Genomic DNA, 17,101 nt, shown 5'->3' with positions numbered 1-17,101 from the left:
CATTAGGGTAATATCATCACATGTTTTGCTAAACCCTTACCTTTCATAGTTCTGCTAAGTTTTGAGCATTGTTATGACTTTTGCTAAGCCTCCATCTTTTGTAGTTCCACTGAGTTTTAAGTAAATTTATGATTGGTTTGAACCTCTAAAGTAATTGTCATTACTCCTGATTACTGCGCAGAGAATTAAAAAGTTAACCTCACCCTCACCCCCTGAGTGGGACGGGACAGTAGGGCAGAACCAGTTTCCAACTGTTCGCTTTTAAGTTCCAGCCCCATCACGGCCTCCCATCAGCTGCCATATGGCCAATAGGATCCCTCTGTTTTACACACTCATTCTCCCCAGGTGCCGTAATACATCGCCTTCCGTTATGGTCTCCATTTCTGTTCACACTCAGAGTTGAAATCAACTGACGGTCTGGCTGGAGAGGAGGAGACATCAAGGCCAACGTCTGTTGAGCTGCTTTCTGAACATCGACTTCGTTCTTTTGTTTCAGCTGTAGCTGGGTGAGATCAATTACGGCAGGTGACAAACACAAGGAGACAGAAACACAGAGGCAGAGAAGAAGGAAAAGAGGTAAGGAAACTTTCTTTCTTTCTTTCTCTGAGAAAAGAGGCCAATCTGTTTTCGGTTTTTTTAATGTTACGAACTTTACTTTTCCACACGCATTGCTGTTTTGCCACGAATGGATTGGTTTTGCCCCACTTAAAGGTCTGATGTAAAACCATCTTGAACCTTTGACTTGATAATACTTCTGGCTGTGCAATTCTCAGAAGTCTTTTAGTTTTAACTAAGAAGTGTTTTTCTCCCTGGATTTTTTCCCTGAAAGGGGCAACAAAACGGGAGCTACGAAAAGCTCAACTTGTCTCGGAGCCTGGGGATCTCACAGATCTTTTAAACCCATGTATAGGGAAAAATGTCCAATATGAGGGCCAGTCACTGGTGACTGTATATCCCCAAGGGCTGGAAATGCACTGGGGAGCAGCCCTCCACCAGCTGCCACTTGCTATCACATTCTCCACGTGCCCTCCAGGAAGGGTAACTTTAATCTAAAAAAAGCCTGAAAAATAAGAAGATGCCGGTCTCTAGCTAACTAGGGACGTCTGCTTACATCTGTACGTGCTGAGACTGGAGGGCTCTGTTCTGCTAATCCAGGCTGACTGGCTCACTGCCTGACACCGGCTGCCGATGCAGCCTGATCCACTAGCTCAGGGCTGAGCGAGCAGGATTTCTTGGAGAAAGAGGGATCCTTTCAATTTAAGGACACCAGAAAAGAGACTTGCCTTACCCTTCCATGGGCTGCCACACTGTTGAAAACAGGAGTTTCATTTCTGGTTGAATTTTTCAACTTTCAGGTGGTGTATCCTCCTCAACCTTTGTCAGCCACCTCAGATATTCCTCTACAGGGTGCATTAAGGTTGAGCCCAGGTTACTACTTAATGTTCTCCACTATAAACTGAACAGTCCTCTTAAGTCCCTGGTGCATGTTAGCCTCAAATCAATTCACAGACTTTTCCTTTATCCTCCCCAGTGTTTCACAAACATGGCTGCCAATGCTGCCTGCAGTACGGCAGGGCTTGCCTCATCTAAATTGAGCATCCGTCCCATTCCCATTCGTGGTTCTCAGGTGCCTGGGGATGGTGCCCACCCAATCTGCCACAGCCTTGCACGGATACCTTGTATTCACCAGGGAAAAATTAAGAAGGGATGCATTTTTGCTCTGAAAAATGGCAGATATACGCCATTTTGTTGTGCTGACCTTATCAATATGTATATAGATCCTTTTCCCGTCTGGGCTGCACATCAAGTAAACAGCATGGTAAGATCTTGCTGTTCCTATTTTGGCAGCTGCGTTAATGATACCTGAATGTCATCCCAAGCATGCACATGGCTTGGGAGGGTGATGGAGGACCTGCCTTTGGAGGGCATCTCAGTGCCTTTGCTAGTCACAGCCTCCACTGGCTTTAGAAAGTCACCCCGGGGCTGCAGTTGCGAACTGGAGGATGAAAGAGAGTTTGCAGAGCCAAAAAGAGGAGGGTTAGGAGGAAAGAAGGGGGGGGGAAAGCTCAGAAAGCAAGTGCTGAAATGCCTGTGAGGCAAAGGCAGGTCTTGGCTTCCCCTTAGGCTGATGGAGGGGTTAGAGGCTGTAGGGAGCAGCCCGGGCTGCAGAGATGGAGCTGCTTCTCGTGGCCTCCACGTGTCCAGGCACACATCTAGGCCGGGAGGGCTTTATGGCTGAAGAGAGCTCAGCCGGTGCTGACATGGTGGCCTCGTCACCCTGCCTCATCCTGATGATGGGACCTCTCTCTCTGGGGGGATTGGCAGCCTTCACCTGCCCAGCCCCGCGGACCCCGCTCCAGCACCTCCCTCTCGCAGCAGCTCTGAGGAGTGGCAGCTGCTCTCAGAAGAACGGCCAGAGGTGCTCAAGGGGAAATCGAGGCAGGGTCAGCCAGTCTGGTCTGTGTCTGCATGGCATCTGGGGCTGTTTATGCTCTGGGGCTTAGGGGGACAGTGGGGCCCATGAAATTACCTTCACTGCTATCGTCTCTTTGCTCTCTGCTGGCTACTTTTACTGGTCTTCTACCCCTGCCTGCTGCTCACATACCTTTGCTTTAATGTTAACAAGTAATTTCAAAGAAACCACTACTCAGTAAAAGAGCCAGATCAGCTTTACTTTAGATGTTTTAAACTTGAGAAAAAGAGAGGAGATCCTTACTGAGCAACTGTAACCCCAAAGCCAAGCCAAACTGATGTGCAGGGACAAGAGGCAGCTGCATCTCTCAGCTCTCGCCCGACAGCTACCACAAGGGGAAATGCAAGTGCGGCAGCAGAGGCTGAGGTGTGGAGCCCTTGTGCGGATGGATGGCTGGGAGGCCCCCCCGCCGCACCCCGGCAGTGCGAGCTGCTGTCAGATCAAAAGCACAGCCACAAGCAAGAAGAAGAGAAGAAAATAAGAAAACCACACTGCATGAAAGAAGCACAGGAACACAGTGACAGAGGGAGATGGCCTACTCTGCATCAGGAGCGGTTTCTGAGTTTTTGGGGTTTTTGGTGGGTTTTTTTTATTTCAGTTTCCTCCGCTGTCATGTTGGTACCAGCCTGGGGGAGAGCTCTCTGCAGCCATCACCCACGAGGGCTTGGTGCTGGAGGGAGCGAAGGGCTGACAGCCCCTCTCCCAAGCAGATGTTCTCCAGGCCAGTCTTGGTCTTGCAGGCATCATTCTTCGGAGCAAGACCACTCGCTACCTCATCTCTCCTTTTCCTATCCCTCAGAGAGGCAGGGATTATTAAAAGAAGTCAAGAAGGAAATTAAACCAGTTTAATAAGAGGGGGAAGTTAAAATGAAATGGAAATCAATGTTCACTTGGGAGGGAGCCCTGCTCCTCTGTTGCTAGACGTGCTAATAAATCAAGTATGGCTGGGCTGTTTCCGGCATGGAGGCCAACTGGCATGAGATGGTCTGGGCTATTAAACCCACTTAACCTCCAAAATGAACTGGCTACATGCCAGCCGCCTAATGGGAGTGGTCCCTGGCCCCTGCTAACACCTAAATGCATCCCGGGAGTTGCTTGGGAGAGCAAGAGTTGTCCTGGGCCAAAAATGTGTCAGGAAATGTTCTAGCAATTTAACAGGACTGATGAGTGTGTTCCAGTGCCTGGGGACATTCCCTGACACCACTTAATTTATGAGTACCACCATAAGACACAGCTGGGCTGCCTGTAAGGAGGCTGTGGGTCTGCTACAGGCACTCGCTAATGAGAGCGGCTTGCTCAGTTATCATAGCAGAGTCTTGCTCACCGAGATCTGTAAACTCCAGAGCAGCATTGCCTATGATCAGACCTGGAGGGATACAGGAGGAGATAGGGGAAAATAGGAAGTGGCATGCATGAGAAGTAGCGATAAACAGGGAGAGGGAAAATGTGTGAAAGAAACGGTAGCTGAAGGCAACCCGTTTTCCCCACTGACTTGTGACATGTAGGTGGTAAACATGATATTCTAGAGATCTGCCACAGAAATACGAAGATTAGTGTGAATGCAGTAGGGATGCAGAACACGTGAAACCATGAGAAGAAACAGAAAAACAAAGGTGCATTAATCTGCATCTACCAAACTGGGCAAGGTCAGCAGTTCACCGGTCCCACGGTGCTCTGGTTATGTGCTTTCACTCAATAGCCAGGTAGCAAGAAGGTGAAGAACAAACTGAAGCCATAAGATTACCAAGAAAATAGAGATTCCCAGCCAAAACAAAATGATGATGTGTGACTCAGCAATTTCATTAGTTTTTACCTGTTCCATTACCTTCAGGTTTTATATAAAGTTTAATGACTTAAAATATTCGAAACCCAGCACTGACCCTGTTAATTTGTAGATAGCACTTTACAGTGGGGGCTGACTTTTCCTGCTGGTCCCACTAGGACAGGTGATGAGAGTGTTCACAGCGGAGACAAGGTTTCTTCTGTTGTTTCAGGAATGGATCTTACCCAGGGCCCTATGCCAGTTCTTAGTTATAGATGTTTCTTCAGAGTGAGATGCATACAGATGCTTTGTTGTTGCCCCTTTCCTTATTCTGTAGCGTACCCCAGCAAACTGCTTGATTGCTGCTACTGCATCTTGTTAGAAGTGATCTCGAATCACACACACTGGCTCCTTTGTTTTACTGTTTCTGTACAAAACAGCTCATGCAAATATTCACTGGGTCTGGGATGGGTTTTTTGCTTTGCACGAGGCAAGCCACAAATTTTCTCTGGCTGTGCCTTTGCCATCTATGTCTCTTCTGATGGTGCACATGGCTGCCGCCTTGCTCTTGCACCTGTATTTTTCATATGTGTACATGCGTACATCTGTCTAGCTGTCAGATTGTTGGTCATGCTGACCTGATCTCCATGTAAATGTAGTGTTGATGTTTTCATCTACTCTTTGATAGTTTCATGTGCTCTGATCATTTAAATTAATTTCAATATTAAATTATCCTCTAATAGAATATATTATATTTAATATTGTACATTATACAAATAAATATGGTATAAAATTATTCCTGCATTTCTTTTGAGTTCAATCCCATTATGACTCCAGCCTTCAGTCTATCATGCTACCTGTGACAGGAGGTTTCTATTATCTGCTAGAGCTGAGTGACCATCCCACCAGCTATCTTCCTGACTTCTCTGAAAAATGGTGTGAATATTTTTGTTAGGGATCCAGATCTCCTTGGGCTTGGATCTCTCCTCCATGACCCCACTACTTATCAGTTCTACTTCTGATATCTGATTTTCTCCATTGGTAGCATCCACAGTGTTTTCCCAAATTCCATTAAAACAGGATTTGGTTTGTTCAGCTTGCTTCCCACTGCTTGTCTCTTAAGCTTTGTCAGCTTCTGCCTGACCTTTCACTTGAGGACACGGAGTTTTTGTGGTTTGGATTCTTCAGCCCACATAATATGCTCATCTATATTTGTTGGATTTTCATGTCTTTGTTTTAAAAAGCTCTTACTTTATATGTCAGCAGTCAGGTGCTGTGTCGGCTTAAATGAAGCCTCTCTTGCTTTAGATGAAGCCCAGGGTTTCTGTACAGCTCCCCACGCTCCCTGAGTTCTCCTGTTCCTGATGACTCCATACTCCTCCTCTTTACACTACTTTGCCACACTTTGCAGCCCTAGCACTCTGCCTCATCTTATGCATGTTTCTAGAAGCGTTTCCAGCTTTGCCCTTCCTGCCTTACAAGTTAAGCTATGCCCATAAAACCTTTTCTGTCCTGTCTCTATGCTGTCAGTGTTCACACAGCACTCTCCAGCTCCCCTTCACAGACCTGACATCCCCCAACCTTTGCCTCATCCTGACCAGAGCTTGGAGGTGGGATGCTTCTGAGCTGCACCAGTGCCTCACCCGCTGGCTCCCTGGCCCCTCTTGGCTCAGCCACTTCAGCCGCAAGAGGCCCCTTGGAGGCCTCTGTCTGAGGGATGGTGGATGCCTGCCAGGGACGAGTCCTTTCAGGGCTGACACCTTATATAAGCAACAGGAAAGGTCCGCCCCAAGGGCGCCTTGGCATGAGGAGTGCCTGCTTTTGGAGAGGTGAGGTTGCCTCACTGGTTTTGCTCGGTCCCCAGATCGGTTAACCTGCTTGGCTTGCTTTTTGTGATATATGCCTTGGTTTAGGGATGGAGAGCTCGGTAGTCTCCTCACACCAGCAGCCACGGTCCCCTTCACCTTGTCAGCCCACCCAGCTGCAGTTGATACCAGCCTTGGTCTCTGCTACAGTCAGATACTTCATCTAATTTGATAATTCTCCTTAACACAATAGTTATCTCCCAGTTCCCACGTAAAGTTTTGTTACCATGTATTGGGTCTAGCTGAGATGGAGTTAATTCTCCCCACAGCAGCCCTCATGGTGCTGTGCTGTGTATTGGTAGCTAGCAAACTGTTGATAACACACAAGTTTTGGCTACTACTGAGCAGTGCCAGCACACATCAAGGCTGTCTTTCCAACATTTCTTTTCCCCCCTCAGCAGCAGGCTGGGGGTAGGCAAGATCTTGGGAGGGGACACAGCTAGGACAGCTGACCCAAACTGACCAAAGGGATATTCCATACCATGTGACATCTGCTCAGCAATAAGAAACTGAGAATAGGGGGAGGAACAGGGCGGGGGCATTCGTTGGTTTTTTTTACAATGTTTGTCTTCTGGAGTAAGGGGTACACATACTGAAAACTTGCTTCCCAGGAAGTGGCTGGACATCACCTGCTGATGGGAAGTAGATAATAATCTTTTGCTTTTTGCTTTGCTTCTATGCGCGGCTTTTTGCTTTAGCTACGTTAAATTGCCTTTATCTCGACCCATGAGTTTGGGGTTGTTTTTTCCATCCTCCTTTCTCCCCTCCCTGCCTTACTGAAGAGGGGAGTGATAGAGCGGCTCTGGTGGGCACCTGGCCCCCAGCCAGGGTCAACCCACCACATACCATCAATGCATATTCTTTATGACCTCATTCCTCCCTTCCCTGCAGACTTTTTGTTGACTAGTCCTAAGAATTCAAGCAAGTCTTTCCACAACATCAGACTTGGTAGTTATCGAGATTTTTAAGGTAAGGAGACAAAAACAAACTGAAGAAAAGTATTAATAAAAGTCTAAAGATGGCCTTAATCATAGAATCACAAAATCACACAGAAATATTTAGATGGCAAAGGACCCTTGGAGGTCTCCAGTCCAACCTCTTGCTCACAGCTGGGCTCCTTATATCTAGTCAACAGTTCCTTGCTGCAACCTATGGCTGCTACCTCCTGTTCTTCTCCTGTACACCTCTGAGAAGAATGCGGCTCCTTCTTCTAGGTAATACCTTTTAGATAATGGAAGACTGAATTTAGATCCCACCTTGGCTCTCTTCTTTCTGCCAAACCCAGCTTTCTGTCTCTCCCCGTATACCACGTGCTCCAGCCTCCTCACCGTCCCAGTAGCCCTCCATTGGACTGTGTCCAGTTTGTTGGCATCCGTCTTGTACTGGGGGCACAAAACTGGATCCTATACTCCAGATGAGATCTCAAGTGTGCCAAATAGAGGGAAATAACTGCTTCGCTCAGCCTGCTGGCTGTGCTTTTGCTAACGCAGCCCTGTATGTTTAGCCTTAATCGCTGCAAGAGCAATGATAACCCACCACAGAGAAGTAAAAAAGCACAGAACTCTTGGCAATATAAACACCTGCAGTCCGATGAATGCCAGAAACCTAGGGATGAGTAAAACAAAATGCTTACCAAACTCTAGGGGGAACACTGCAGCTGGATTTTTTGCTGAAACACAGGGCTCAGGTGAGTTTACCAATGAGTTTCCACTTTGCTGCACTGAAGGATGGTGGGTACTGTCTGGGAACATGGGCCCCATCCACCAAGGTCTAAAAATCAACCATTATTAACAGAGCATTTGGGTCTTCCAGGCAGCATTTCCATCCCTGCGGTCTGCAGCAGGGAGGAGCGTTCCCACAGCGATGGAATTATGTGGCACAGTGGTGAGCAACATGCTTGCTGTCGTCTTGGTTCTGCATCTGGGTGAGTCCTTGGCTCAGCGAACCCTCCCAGTTCTTATGGCCTTTCCACAAGCCTCACAATATTTGGGGTGGTTTTAGGCTCCTCATGATTTGCCATATAATATAACTCACAGGGCTTAGAGCAGGCTCCTTCCAGCAATGCAGCTGTGACAGCTGCCTTCTTACCTTGTCTGGCCCACCCCTGCAGATTAGGACAGAGGGGCTAGAAGCTGAGGGGCTCCCTACATCCATGCCCTGTTATTTCAGAGGCAGCACAGACAGCTCAAGCTTTGGGACTCAGGTTGTTCCCAGCCTGCCCACTGAGCCTGCCAGTCGAAACCAGGGTGTCTGGAGCATCACCAGGTTTGGGGACCTGCCCCGTAAAGGTGCAGGAGTGGGGGTTCCTGTGAGACCCAGGGCACACACTGAGCAGAGAGTGGAAAATACTGCCCTCCACGCTGCCTCCAGCTGCCTGGGCAAAAACGTGTGTGTTTCTCATCACAGATTTGCCTTTACAAGTATGATGCTACTGGCTTGCTCAGTTTGACTGCTAATGTTATAAGATTTGGTGGACTTTTCAGTGTTCATTTTCCAAGAAAGGAAGACAACTGAATAAGGCCAAGCCTGCATTTCTCAGATACTCAGCCGTGATTCCTCTGGTTGCAGAGGAAAGATTGGAATTCTTTTATGCACCCTAGCACCAAAAGCAAAGCAAAATATACCAAATCTTATTAATAGCATTCATAATTTCACAGTTTAAGACAAGTTCATCATTTTCTGTGGTCCAATGTGTAATTATTGAAAACCTGTATTGGCAATGTTGCAGATCACCTATGCTCTTGGAGGAATATGTAACTTGTGGAAAACCCTCCCTTAAATTCATGTAAACTTTTTATTTTGCATTTCTGTGGCTCTCCAGCACTAGGGTCACCTGGGGCATCTGCAGGTTAGGCAGCTCTGAGAGCTTACCAGCAGTGAGGCAGGAGACCACAACCCCCTTATTCCCAATTGTACCTCTGGCAACTCCATCTCCTTCTTATGGTCTCCTGCAGAAATTCTCATTACAGTGAAGGAAATGAAGTGGTTCTTCCAAGAAACCACTCGTAATATTTCTTCAACTTTATACAGCCTTCTTATTCTACCGTCACATAGGAGTGAAAAATTCAGAAATTGAGGTTAATCTTCCCAATATCTGGGAAAGGGAGAAGAAATATCTGGATCTTTCTGGAGGGATGGGAAGTATTCACTGACCCACGCTTCAGAAAGTGAATGTATGCCTTTTTTGGTGGGTATTGACTTTCAGGTCTGATCCCCATTATGGCTCAGCAAAATGAACTGCAGATTGGGGTTGCAGGACAGGCAGTGATCCTGAACTGCAGAGGCATACCTCATCACACATATGTGACCTGGAAGTACTACAAGGCTGTTATAAGGTTGTTTAGAGGTACTCATTTGAAAGGTAAGGCTTTCATTTCATCACCCCTTCTCCCCAGTATATGGCTGAGAAACCTCTTCCCTCCTAGCTAAACTTATTTTTTCAAAAGGCAAAGCCACCATGACTGATCGATCTGAAATCAACCCCAACACTAAACACCTGAAGGTGTTGGACCTAAGGCTCTCCGATGCTGGCATCTACACCTGTGAATATGACTCTCACACAGTCAGTATCTCACTGCATGTCTTTAAATGTGAGTGATTAGAGGGCTTTTATCTATGAGGAGGTGAGGGAGGAGGATACTGTAGAGCTTGGAGAGACATCTCTGTGGGGATTCTCCATCTCCAGGGCACAGAGTCTCTGTATTCTCTTTGCTGTGACACTTGTCCCTCTCTCACAAGAAGAGGACTTGACTTACTAGCTGCACTTTTTCTCTTGACAGTGACGATCTCTTCAGATGGGCACTTCCTGCCAAATGAAGTCCCTGAGCTGACTGTAATGCAAAATTCATCTCATCCTTTACCCGATCTCAAAATCACATTGTTTAACAGTAGTAATAACATAGTAAGACCAAAAGTCTCACAAGACAAGACCCATGAAAAATACAAAGTGATGTTAAAGCAACTGGAGACTACGGACAGCGGGACCTGGATATGTCATGTTCATTCAGACTCTCCATTGATTAATCAGAACATCTCCTTTGATGTAAAGGTATTAGGTATGTGACAACAAAAATGCAACTCAAACACAGACTTGAGAACCAGCTTATGAGCTGAGCTTTCACTTTCCAGCATCCCAAGCAATGGTGCTACAGGGTCAGTTTCCCAGGGCTCCTAACATTGCAGCTTGGGGATTGCTCTGCTGCCTGAGCTCTGTCCCACACTTGCTCCCATTTTCCTTTCCAGATTTGCCCTAAAAGATCCCGCTCTCCTTGGGATCTGTTCTTCTCAGCTCTGGTGAGCTTGGGACCTTTGGCTCTTTAAACCTATTCTCAGACACAACTGTTTATCCTTCCTGGGGTATCTCATGGCTTTTCTCCAAGTTGTCTTTCAACTGAGCACAGCATGCATCTCTCCAGTTCAAGGGTGGACATGGGGAAGTGTAGCCATGGCTTTCCCTGCCTCTGTATTCCTTGTCTCTTCTGAATTCAGGTTTTCAGCATCCAGCCTTGGAAAGAAAGTATGCGACTGTTAATAGCACTGTCATCTTGTCATGGCAGCTGAACTTCCAGCAGATAAAATGGAAGGAAGGTTTCACAGGACAGCTGAATTGGAAACAACAGGGAAGTGCAACCGCTTATGAGCTACTTGATTTCAATGTCACAGCACGGGGAGAGCAGCATGAGACCAAAAAAAGCAGGCACTTTCAGTTTGAGATACCTGAAAGCAAACCTAAAAGCACCATAGCAATGAACCTCCCCAAAGTCCGTTTCGACCACTCTGGTCAGTACCAGTGTCAACTGGCGTACAATGGAAAATATGTGCAGAGCAAGACAGAGCTGGTGGTGATGAAAGGTGAGAGAAAGAAAAGTGGGTTAAGAGATGAAGAGCTGCAGAAATCTGGAAGCCACAAGAGTATGGATGGACCCATCTTCCCAACCTCTTGCTCACATGTCCTTTTTTACCTTTACAGTCTCAGCTAACCCTGTTGGGCCACTCCCCAGAGGGGCCGAGATGACCCTGATTTGCCAGGTCTCTAGTCCACTCCCATCCAACGCCCACTTGTGCTGGGAACGTGTGAATGGGACTCAGATGGACGTCAAGAAGTCAAAGCAGCATGAAGCAAAGCTGGAGGTGAATGTTAGTTCTGCAGGGCTGTGGAACTGTCACCTCATAGAAGACAATGACAGGAAGATCAGCCTTAATTACCCCGTGGGTATGGAAATTAGCATCACATCCCTGCCTCCACGCAAAAACCTTAAAATTCTCTTTGTATTTGTCTCTAAATACTTTTCTTCTTCCATAGAGGAAGCTCCTGTTTGGACTAGCTATGTGGTAATTGGAGCAATTATTGGAGGCAGTGTGTTGGTGTTTGGCCTTGCATGCCTGTGCATCATCAATGGTATAAGTTGGCAGCGGAGAAGGGTGAGTGCCCTGGTCCCAGTGAAAGGTGAAGAGGTGACAGTCTCCCCAGACCATAGGAGGAGTCTGATTTTCTGCCTCAGTGCAGAGCAGAACAGATTAAGGGTCAATCCTTAGACTCAAAGCAAATGGTTAGAGATTGATGGGCTGCAGATGTCAGACAATACTTTGCTACCACTTCAGAGGAAAGCATTTGAAGCATAAAAATATCCAATTCTTATTTATCCTTTCTCTCCTGGCAGCAACGGGCAAAAAGAATGGCACAAGCAAGACAATACTTGCTGGAAAACAAGACATGTCAGTGTCAACAGTAAGTGGCAATGAGGGCATCTAGAATGGGCAAAAGACTCTGATTTCGAGACAGGGGAACTGGATGGTCAAGTGGGGAAAAAATGGAGCCTGAGCCTGTTTGGTGCTACAGTACAGCTGCATTTCAGCATTTTCAGCTCTTACTAATGTTAAATCATGTTTAAGAGTTATGATCTATGCTCAATGAATTTCCTGCTATGTCCCAAACCCATGGTAGCACTGTCCCGGCAAACTTTTGAGCAGAGGGGTTTCACATGAATTACCTTGATGTTGAGAAATGCTGGCCAAACCCAAGCAGGAGCTCTAGCATCCTTTGATAGATTCCATAGTGGATCTGGAACTTGGATATCAAGGTTGTGAAGGTGGAAGGCACACAACCAAGCTCAAGGATGAAACCCAAATTTTAAAAATCCATTATGTCCATAATGTGATTCCAGCTCTGCTAGCACAGTGCTGGACTGCAATTTGTGGAAATTGCCAATAACCTCATGGGAGCAAGGAAAAAGAGGAGAAAACCACAGCGCACTGTGAACCATGCCCTCTCCCAAAGACCTTGAGTGATATGAAATACACCATCATGTCCTGGTCCTTTTCATGGGAGCAAGGATTCCTCAGCAGGGATGCTGCCCTTTTCCAGGTCTTTAAGCTTACATGGTATCAGGCATTAGAAGCAGCTGTGGAGAAACACTGACAGCTATTCTGTCACTGGAAGTGGAGAGCTAAGGACAGTATAAATGATTGCATGATCAAGTTCAGTGAATGTACAGGTATAGAACTGGACTTCTGCTTAATTTTCACTGGTGACAGTGGCAAACTGTGATAGTTTCACCTTTTTTTTTTTTTCCCACCATCTCTGAGAATTCAGTGAGAATGTTTATTGGCAAACACTACTTCATTGCTAGGATGTATAAGCAGAATTGGTTAGCATTTCGTGCATCAAAGAATTCACCTTGTTTTCACCTACTTTTTATCAAGGTTGAAAAATAATCCCCATAAGGAGGGGACAAAGCCCATACAACTACATCAAAATCTGTGCAATACAAGTGCTGATACAGTTGTTCTTTAACTCTCTTGGCCAAGTAAGCAGCTCCATATTACTGAAACCTAAACCACAGCCACGTGGATGCACAAGTAACCATTTGCAGCCTCAGCTACAGAGGCGGGCAGTCATTCTCTACACTAAGCAAAAAAGTGGGGGGTTGGCTGGTATCCAAGTGAAGCCTTTCACCTCTACACTACCGGTACTCACACAGTACTCTTCTCTTGCAGCCGGCTGAATAAGTAGTATTGCAGCACTGGAGTCAGAAGGACTGATGAAGTCTCTGCCTGTACCTAAACACCTGCCAGCTCATAGTGCTCTGTGAATCCATCTCCCTTTCTCCTGTTTTGATGTAATTCTTTATTCCTTCATCATTCTCCCAGTCTAATGCTATGGAGGGATGTTGTCTGGCTAGGAGCAGATGGACAAGACAAGAAACCTTATGATTAAGCCTCAGTTCTGTAATGAGAGACACTGAATAGAAGATATATATACATATATATATGTGCTTGTATTTTGCCCATGTACTTAATTTGACCTTCTTGTGGAACCAATTTTATATGCTTCTTTTATCTGCCTGAGCTACAATAAATTACATTGGGGTTGTTTAGGGATTTTTGCAAGCTGGACTAAATTTTTTTTCTGAGGCACTCTTGTCTGGTTCAGATTCACATTTCTCCCTTTCCTGCTAGGATGTGGCATCCTGATTCTATCTCCCACCTCCCTGACTGGCACAAGCCTTCCTTAACACGCCAGCCCTCTGCTCTCCGTGAAATGTGTCCATCCTTATTTACCTTTCCTGGGCAATCTGAACCCTACAGTGCACTCCCCAGCCCCATCCCTCAGACTGTAGTCTTCACCTCTCCCACCACAAACCAATGCACAAGTAAAACCACCACAAGCAGTGGGATTACAGCTTCTGGAGATTAGAGCCTGAAGAAGTTGTGAATGTTGACCTAGAAGGTAAGTTTGGGAGGGGGGTGACAAAGTCATTTCCTAGGAGAACAAACCAGCCTCAGACTTTGCAAACCTGCAGAGTGCAGAGAAGAGATGCTTCTGAGAAAACCGCTGAAAACAGCTCCTTGTTGGCTCAAGATGGGAGTGTGAAGCCCAGGAAATTTAGGATGGAAGTAAAAGTGTGTTGCAGACATGCAAGAATGTCCTAAAAGAAAAATACTGTTAAAATATGTACACAGAAGCCCTGTGTTTATAGAAGTTATTCTACTGTCTGCTAGTGGTGGGTCAAAAAGTCCTTGAAGTCCTACAGCTGTCACTGGCTGCGGTCCAGATTTGTTCGTCTGCGCTGGGCTTGCTGGGGAGAGGCAGAGAGGGGCACGGGGCTGTAGGAAGGGCTCCCCATGATGGAGACACCCCCCCCCAGGATGCCCAGTGATGGAGAAGGGAGTTTCTCTGTAGCAGTCACACCAGCATCGTGCCGTTACTGACAGAGGAAAGACAGGTGGCAACAACGGCAGAGACAACACCTGTGAGCTGGGGGAAATCTTCACACACACACACACACACACAACCCCGTCTCTCCCCTGGAGCGGGGATGCAGCCCCAGGCAGCTGTGGCAGCAGGTGTGGGCCACCATCAGGGTCATGCCGGCTCCTCCACCATCATCCTCACACAAACAGGAGTGATGAAGGCTCGTGCTAATGCCATTTGCCTTCCCATAGCTTGTGCTTGTGCACACAAAACTACATTAATTTTGGAAAAGCCTTGGTCCGTATCCTGGTGCATGCTGTTGCTCCTCCTACTCCTGTCCTGTCCCTGAACTGCCAGTGTAATTTGGGAGCCGGTTGAGGTCCAACAGTCTGCTAAACAAGGCATCTTCAGGGCTTAAGGAGAGGTCAGTTTTGGGAGCTGTATGAGGGAAAATGAGCACAGTGGTGGTCAACATAACGATCATGACAAAGTGCTTGGCATAGTCCCCTCAACCAAAACCAACCCCTGCTCCTGCAGTCCAGACCTTCTCCTTAGATAACTGCTTGAGTGCCCAAGTCTGCTCCTCTCCCCACTCACATGGGTGCCCGGAGCAGAGGGATTATCCTGTACCAGCTGATCCCCAGGTGGGACAAAGCAGCACACATCATGAGCTGCTCCGGCACTGTAGCCATCTCCAGCAGTTCAGATGCTCACCTGAGGCTCTAGCAGCTGAACCAACCACCTCTGTACCTAAAAAACACAAGCCTTGACTTTTTCAGTGAAAGCATCAGCCTGACAAAAAAAGACTAAGCTAATAGGCCTACCTGGCCTCCAGCACAGGGTTCATCAAACTGGGATGAAATGCATGGGTAGCAGAGAATGCCCACAGTGGTGGCTCGGAGAGCATGTGCTGCCTGAAAGCGCTGCCCACAGCTGTGCGAGGCCAGGAGGCAGCAGCCTGCCCCAGCACAGCCCTGATCTCACCCTTGCAGGTGGCAGAGCAGTCTCCAAGCCAGGCTGGTCCTCTCATGTGGCCAGGAGTGGCTTGCAACCCCAGTGACACATTCTGCTCTCTTCCAAGGGCTGGAAGAGGCACGCTGAGTCCCCACAGGCGACCAAAGGCTGTGTCCCCATTCACAGCTGGGACCAACCTGCAAAGCACGGTCAGGTTCACACTCCTGCCATCGATGCAGAAGGTCCCTCCACTCATTTCCAGGTGGCCTGGTTGGCATTACAGCAGATGCGATGGTGCCACTGGGATGCCTGTAAGTGCACAGCTGCGTCCACAGATGCACAGCTTCCAGCTCTCACATCTGGATGGGTGTAACAAAAATTATAAGCCTTCCTCAACACAGCAACACAGCACATTTCTTCAGTAGGGCTCCTGATCTCAGTGGTCGTGACCCTGCCCTACTCTACTTGAAACTCACCTGCAAGCACAAACCACTCTAGGCTCCGATCTCATAAATCTCTTTTTTTGGCAGCTTTCCTGTCTGTATCTTTTCACATGACGACCTTCTTTGTTCCCTAGATGCACAGACTGCCCTGACTGAAAGTCATCCACAGAGTGAGTCCTAGATGGGCTTTGCTTTCCATCTGAGTGCTATACTGAAAACTTCAGTGTGGGCTTCAAGGCAGTACGGAGGTGGAGGTTCAGAGCAAGTGAGAACAAGCTTGCACAAAACATCAGCGTTGATGGAGATGTACTTGACGAGTCCGCAGCTGGAGTGGACTGCAGTAACATCTTGCCCAGGCCTGGGCTGTGGTAATACAACAGCAGGCTCCCTTTCTGACACAACAGACTGTCTTTGCAGCCTGTGCAGCAGGTAACACTGTGGCAACAGTCCTCCTATGTGGCAGTGGAGACAGAGATGAGAAGCCAGGTGTCCCTATCAGATCACTTTTGTGTGGTCCCTTCCTTGTGGCATCCCAGGGCTTTACAGGCTGTGTTGCAGGTATTCTGGTCCTCCTTCTCAACAGGCATTGAGGACTTCTCCCTTTGCTCGGTGTGACGAGGGTGTATCTACACTATGCAATGGAATAACGCCTCTGCACGATGCAAACCACAGTGATGTACAACTCTACAAAGCAACAAACACAATGACAGACATATTTTATCATGTGGTGACAGCTCATCAGAGTAGCCCTGAGATGATGGCAGGACTCAGAAAGGCATCCATGGCAATACTTACAAAATTACAATGGCAGCAAGAGCTCCAGGCAGCGATGTGGAAACATCACGGAAAGCAAGAGTTTAGAAAAAAATGAGAAGTGCTGTTTTTCCCTAATGTGTTGGTCTTTCTGGTTCTACCATTCCCCACGTTTCTAGGCTGCAGAAGGAAAAAAAGCACATACTTCAGTCCTTTGGACCCACCGCCAACGTATGGCCCCTTGTCAGGAGCCACAGACCTGCTTGCTCCAGCAGAGGAAGGGCCTTGGGTGCAGCTGAGGCTATACTGCTCTGTCCAGTTCTGCTGAACCAGAAACACACGGGCTGAAATAACCCCAGCCTTCAGCCCTACCTCCCTGAGCCCCTCCTGCTTCCCAGTTTATTTCTGCCCTTTGAGTGCGGCGCGAGGCAGTGATTCAGTGGATGCTGTCAGCCCGGATCTGCCGAGGCAGTCCATGTGACTCATGCTCCCCGTGGGCTCTGCAGCGAAGCACTCAGATCCCTCAGCCTTCAGAGCCAAATGACCCTGTGTGTTTCTTTGCATGTTCCCAAGGTCTAGAAGGGAGGACACTGTGCACTTCAGCCTCGTCTAATTTTGTTTTATCTCGGGGGGGGGAGAACAGTTTTCAGTGTCCAT

At 47.5% G+C, this 17,101-nt stretch overlaps 1 protein-coding gene across 1 annotated transcript; it reads left to right on the top strand.

The window, feature by feature from the left end:
• The first annotated feature begins 328 nt into the window (after positions 1 to 328).
• CD4 (CD4 molecule) lies at positions 329 to 13,463 on the top strand. The gene is made up of 10 exons (XM_054813350.1): positions 329 to 576; positions 7,913 to 8,024; positions 9,306 to 9,461; positions 9,547 to 9,690; positions 9,880 to 10,155; positions 10,589 to 10,951; positions 11,070 to 11,312; positions 11,403 to 11,521; positions 11,761 to 11,828; positions 13,097 to 13,463. The coding sequence occupies exons 2-10, from the start codon at positions 7,964 to 7,966 to the stop codon at positions 13,110 to 13,112; spliced, it is 1,446 nt and encodes a 481-aa protein (XP_054669325.1). The 5' UTR covers positions 329 to 576; positions 7,913 to 7,963; the 3' UTR covers positions 13,113 to 13,463.
• The last annotated feature ends 3,638 nt before the right edge of the window (positions 13,464 to 17,101 follow it).

This window comes from Grus americana, chromosome 1 (assembly GCF_028858705.1).
Source record: "Grus americana isolate bGruAme1 chromosome 1, bGruAme1.mat, whole genome shotgun sequence".
Taxonomy (NCBI): Eukaryota; Metazoa; Chordata; class Aves; order Gruiformes; family Gruidae; genus Grus; species Grus americana.
Note: the sequence above shows the minus strand (reverse complement) of the source record. Positions and strands in the feature narration are given on the sequence as shown.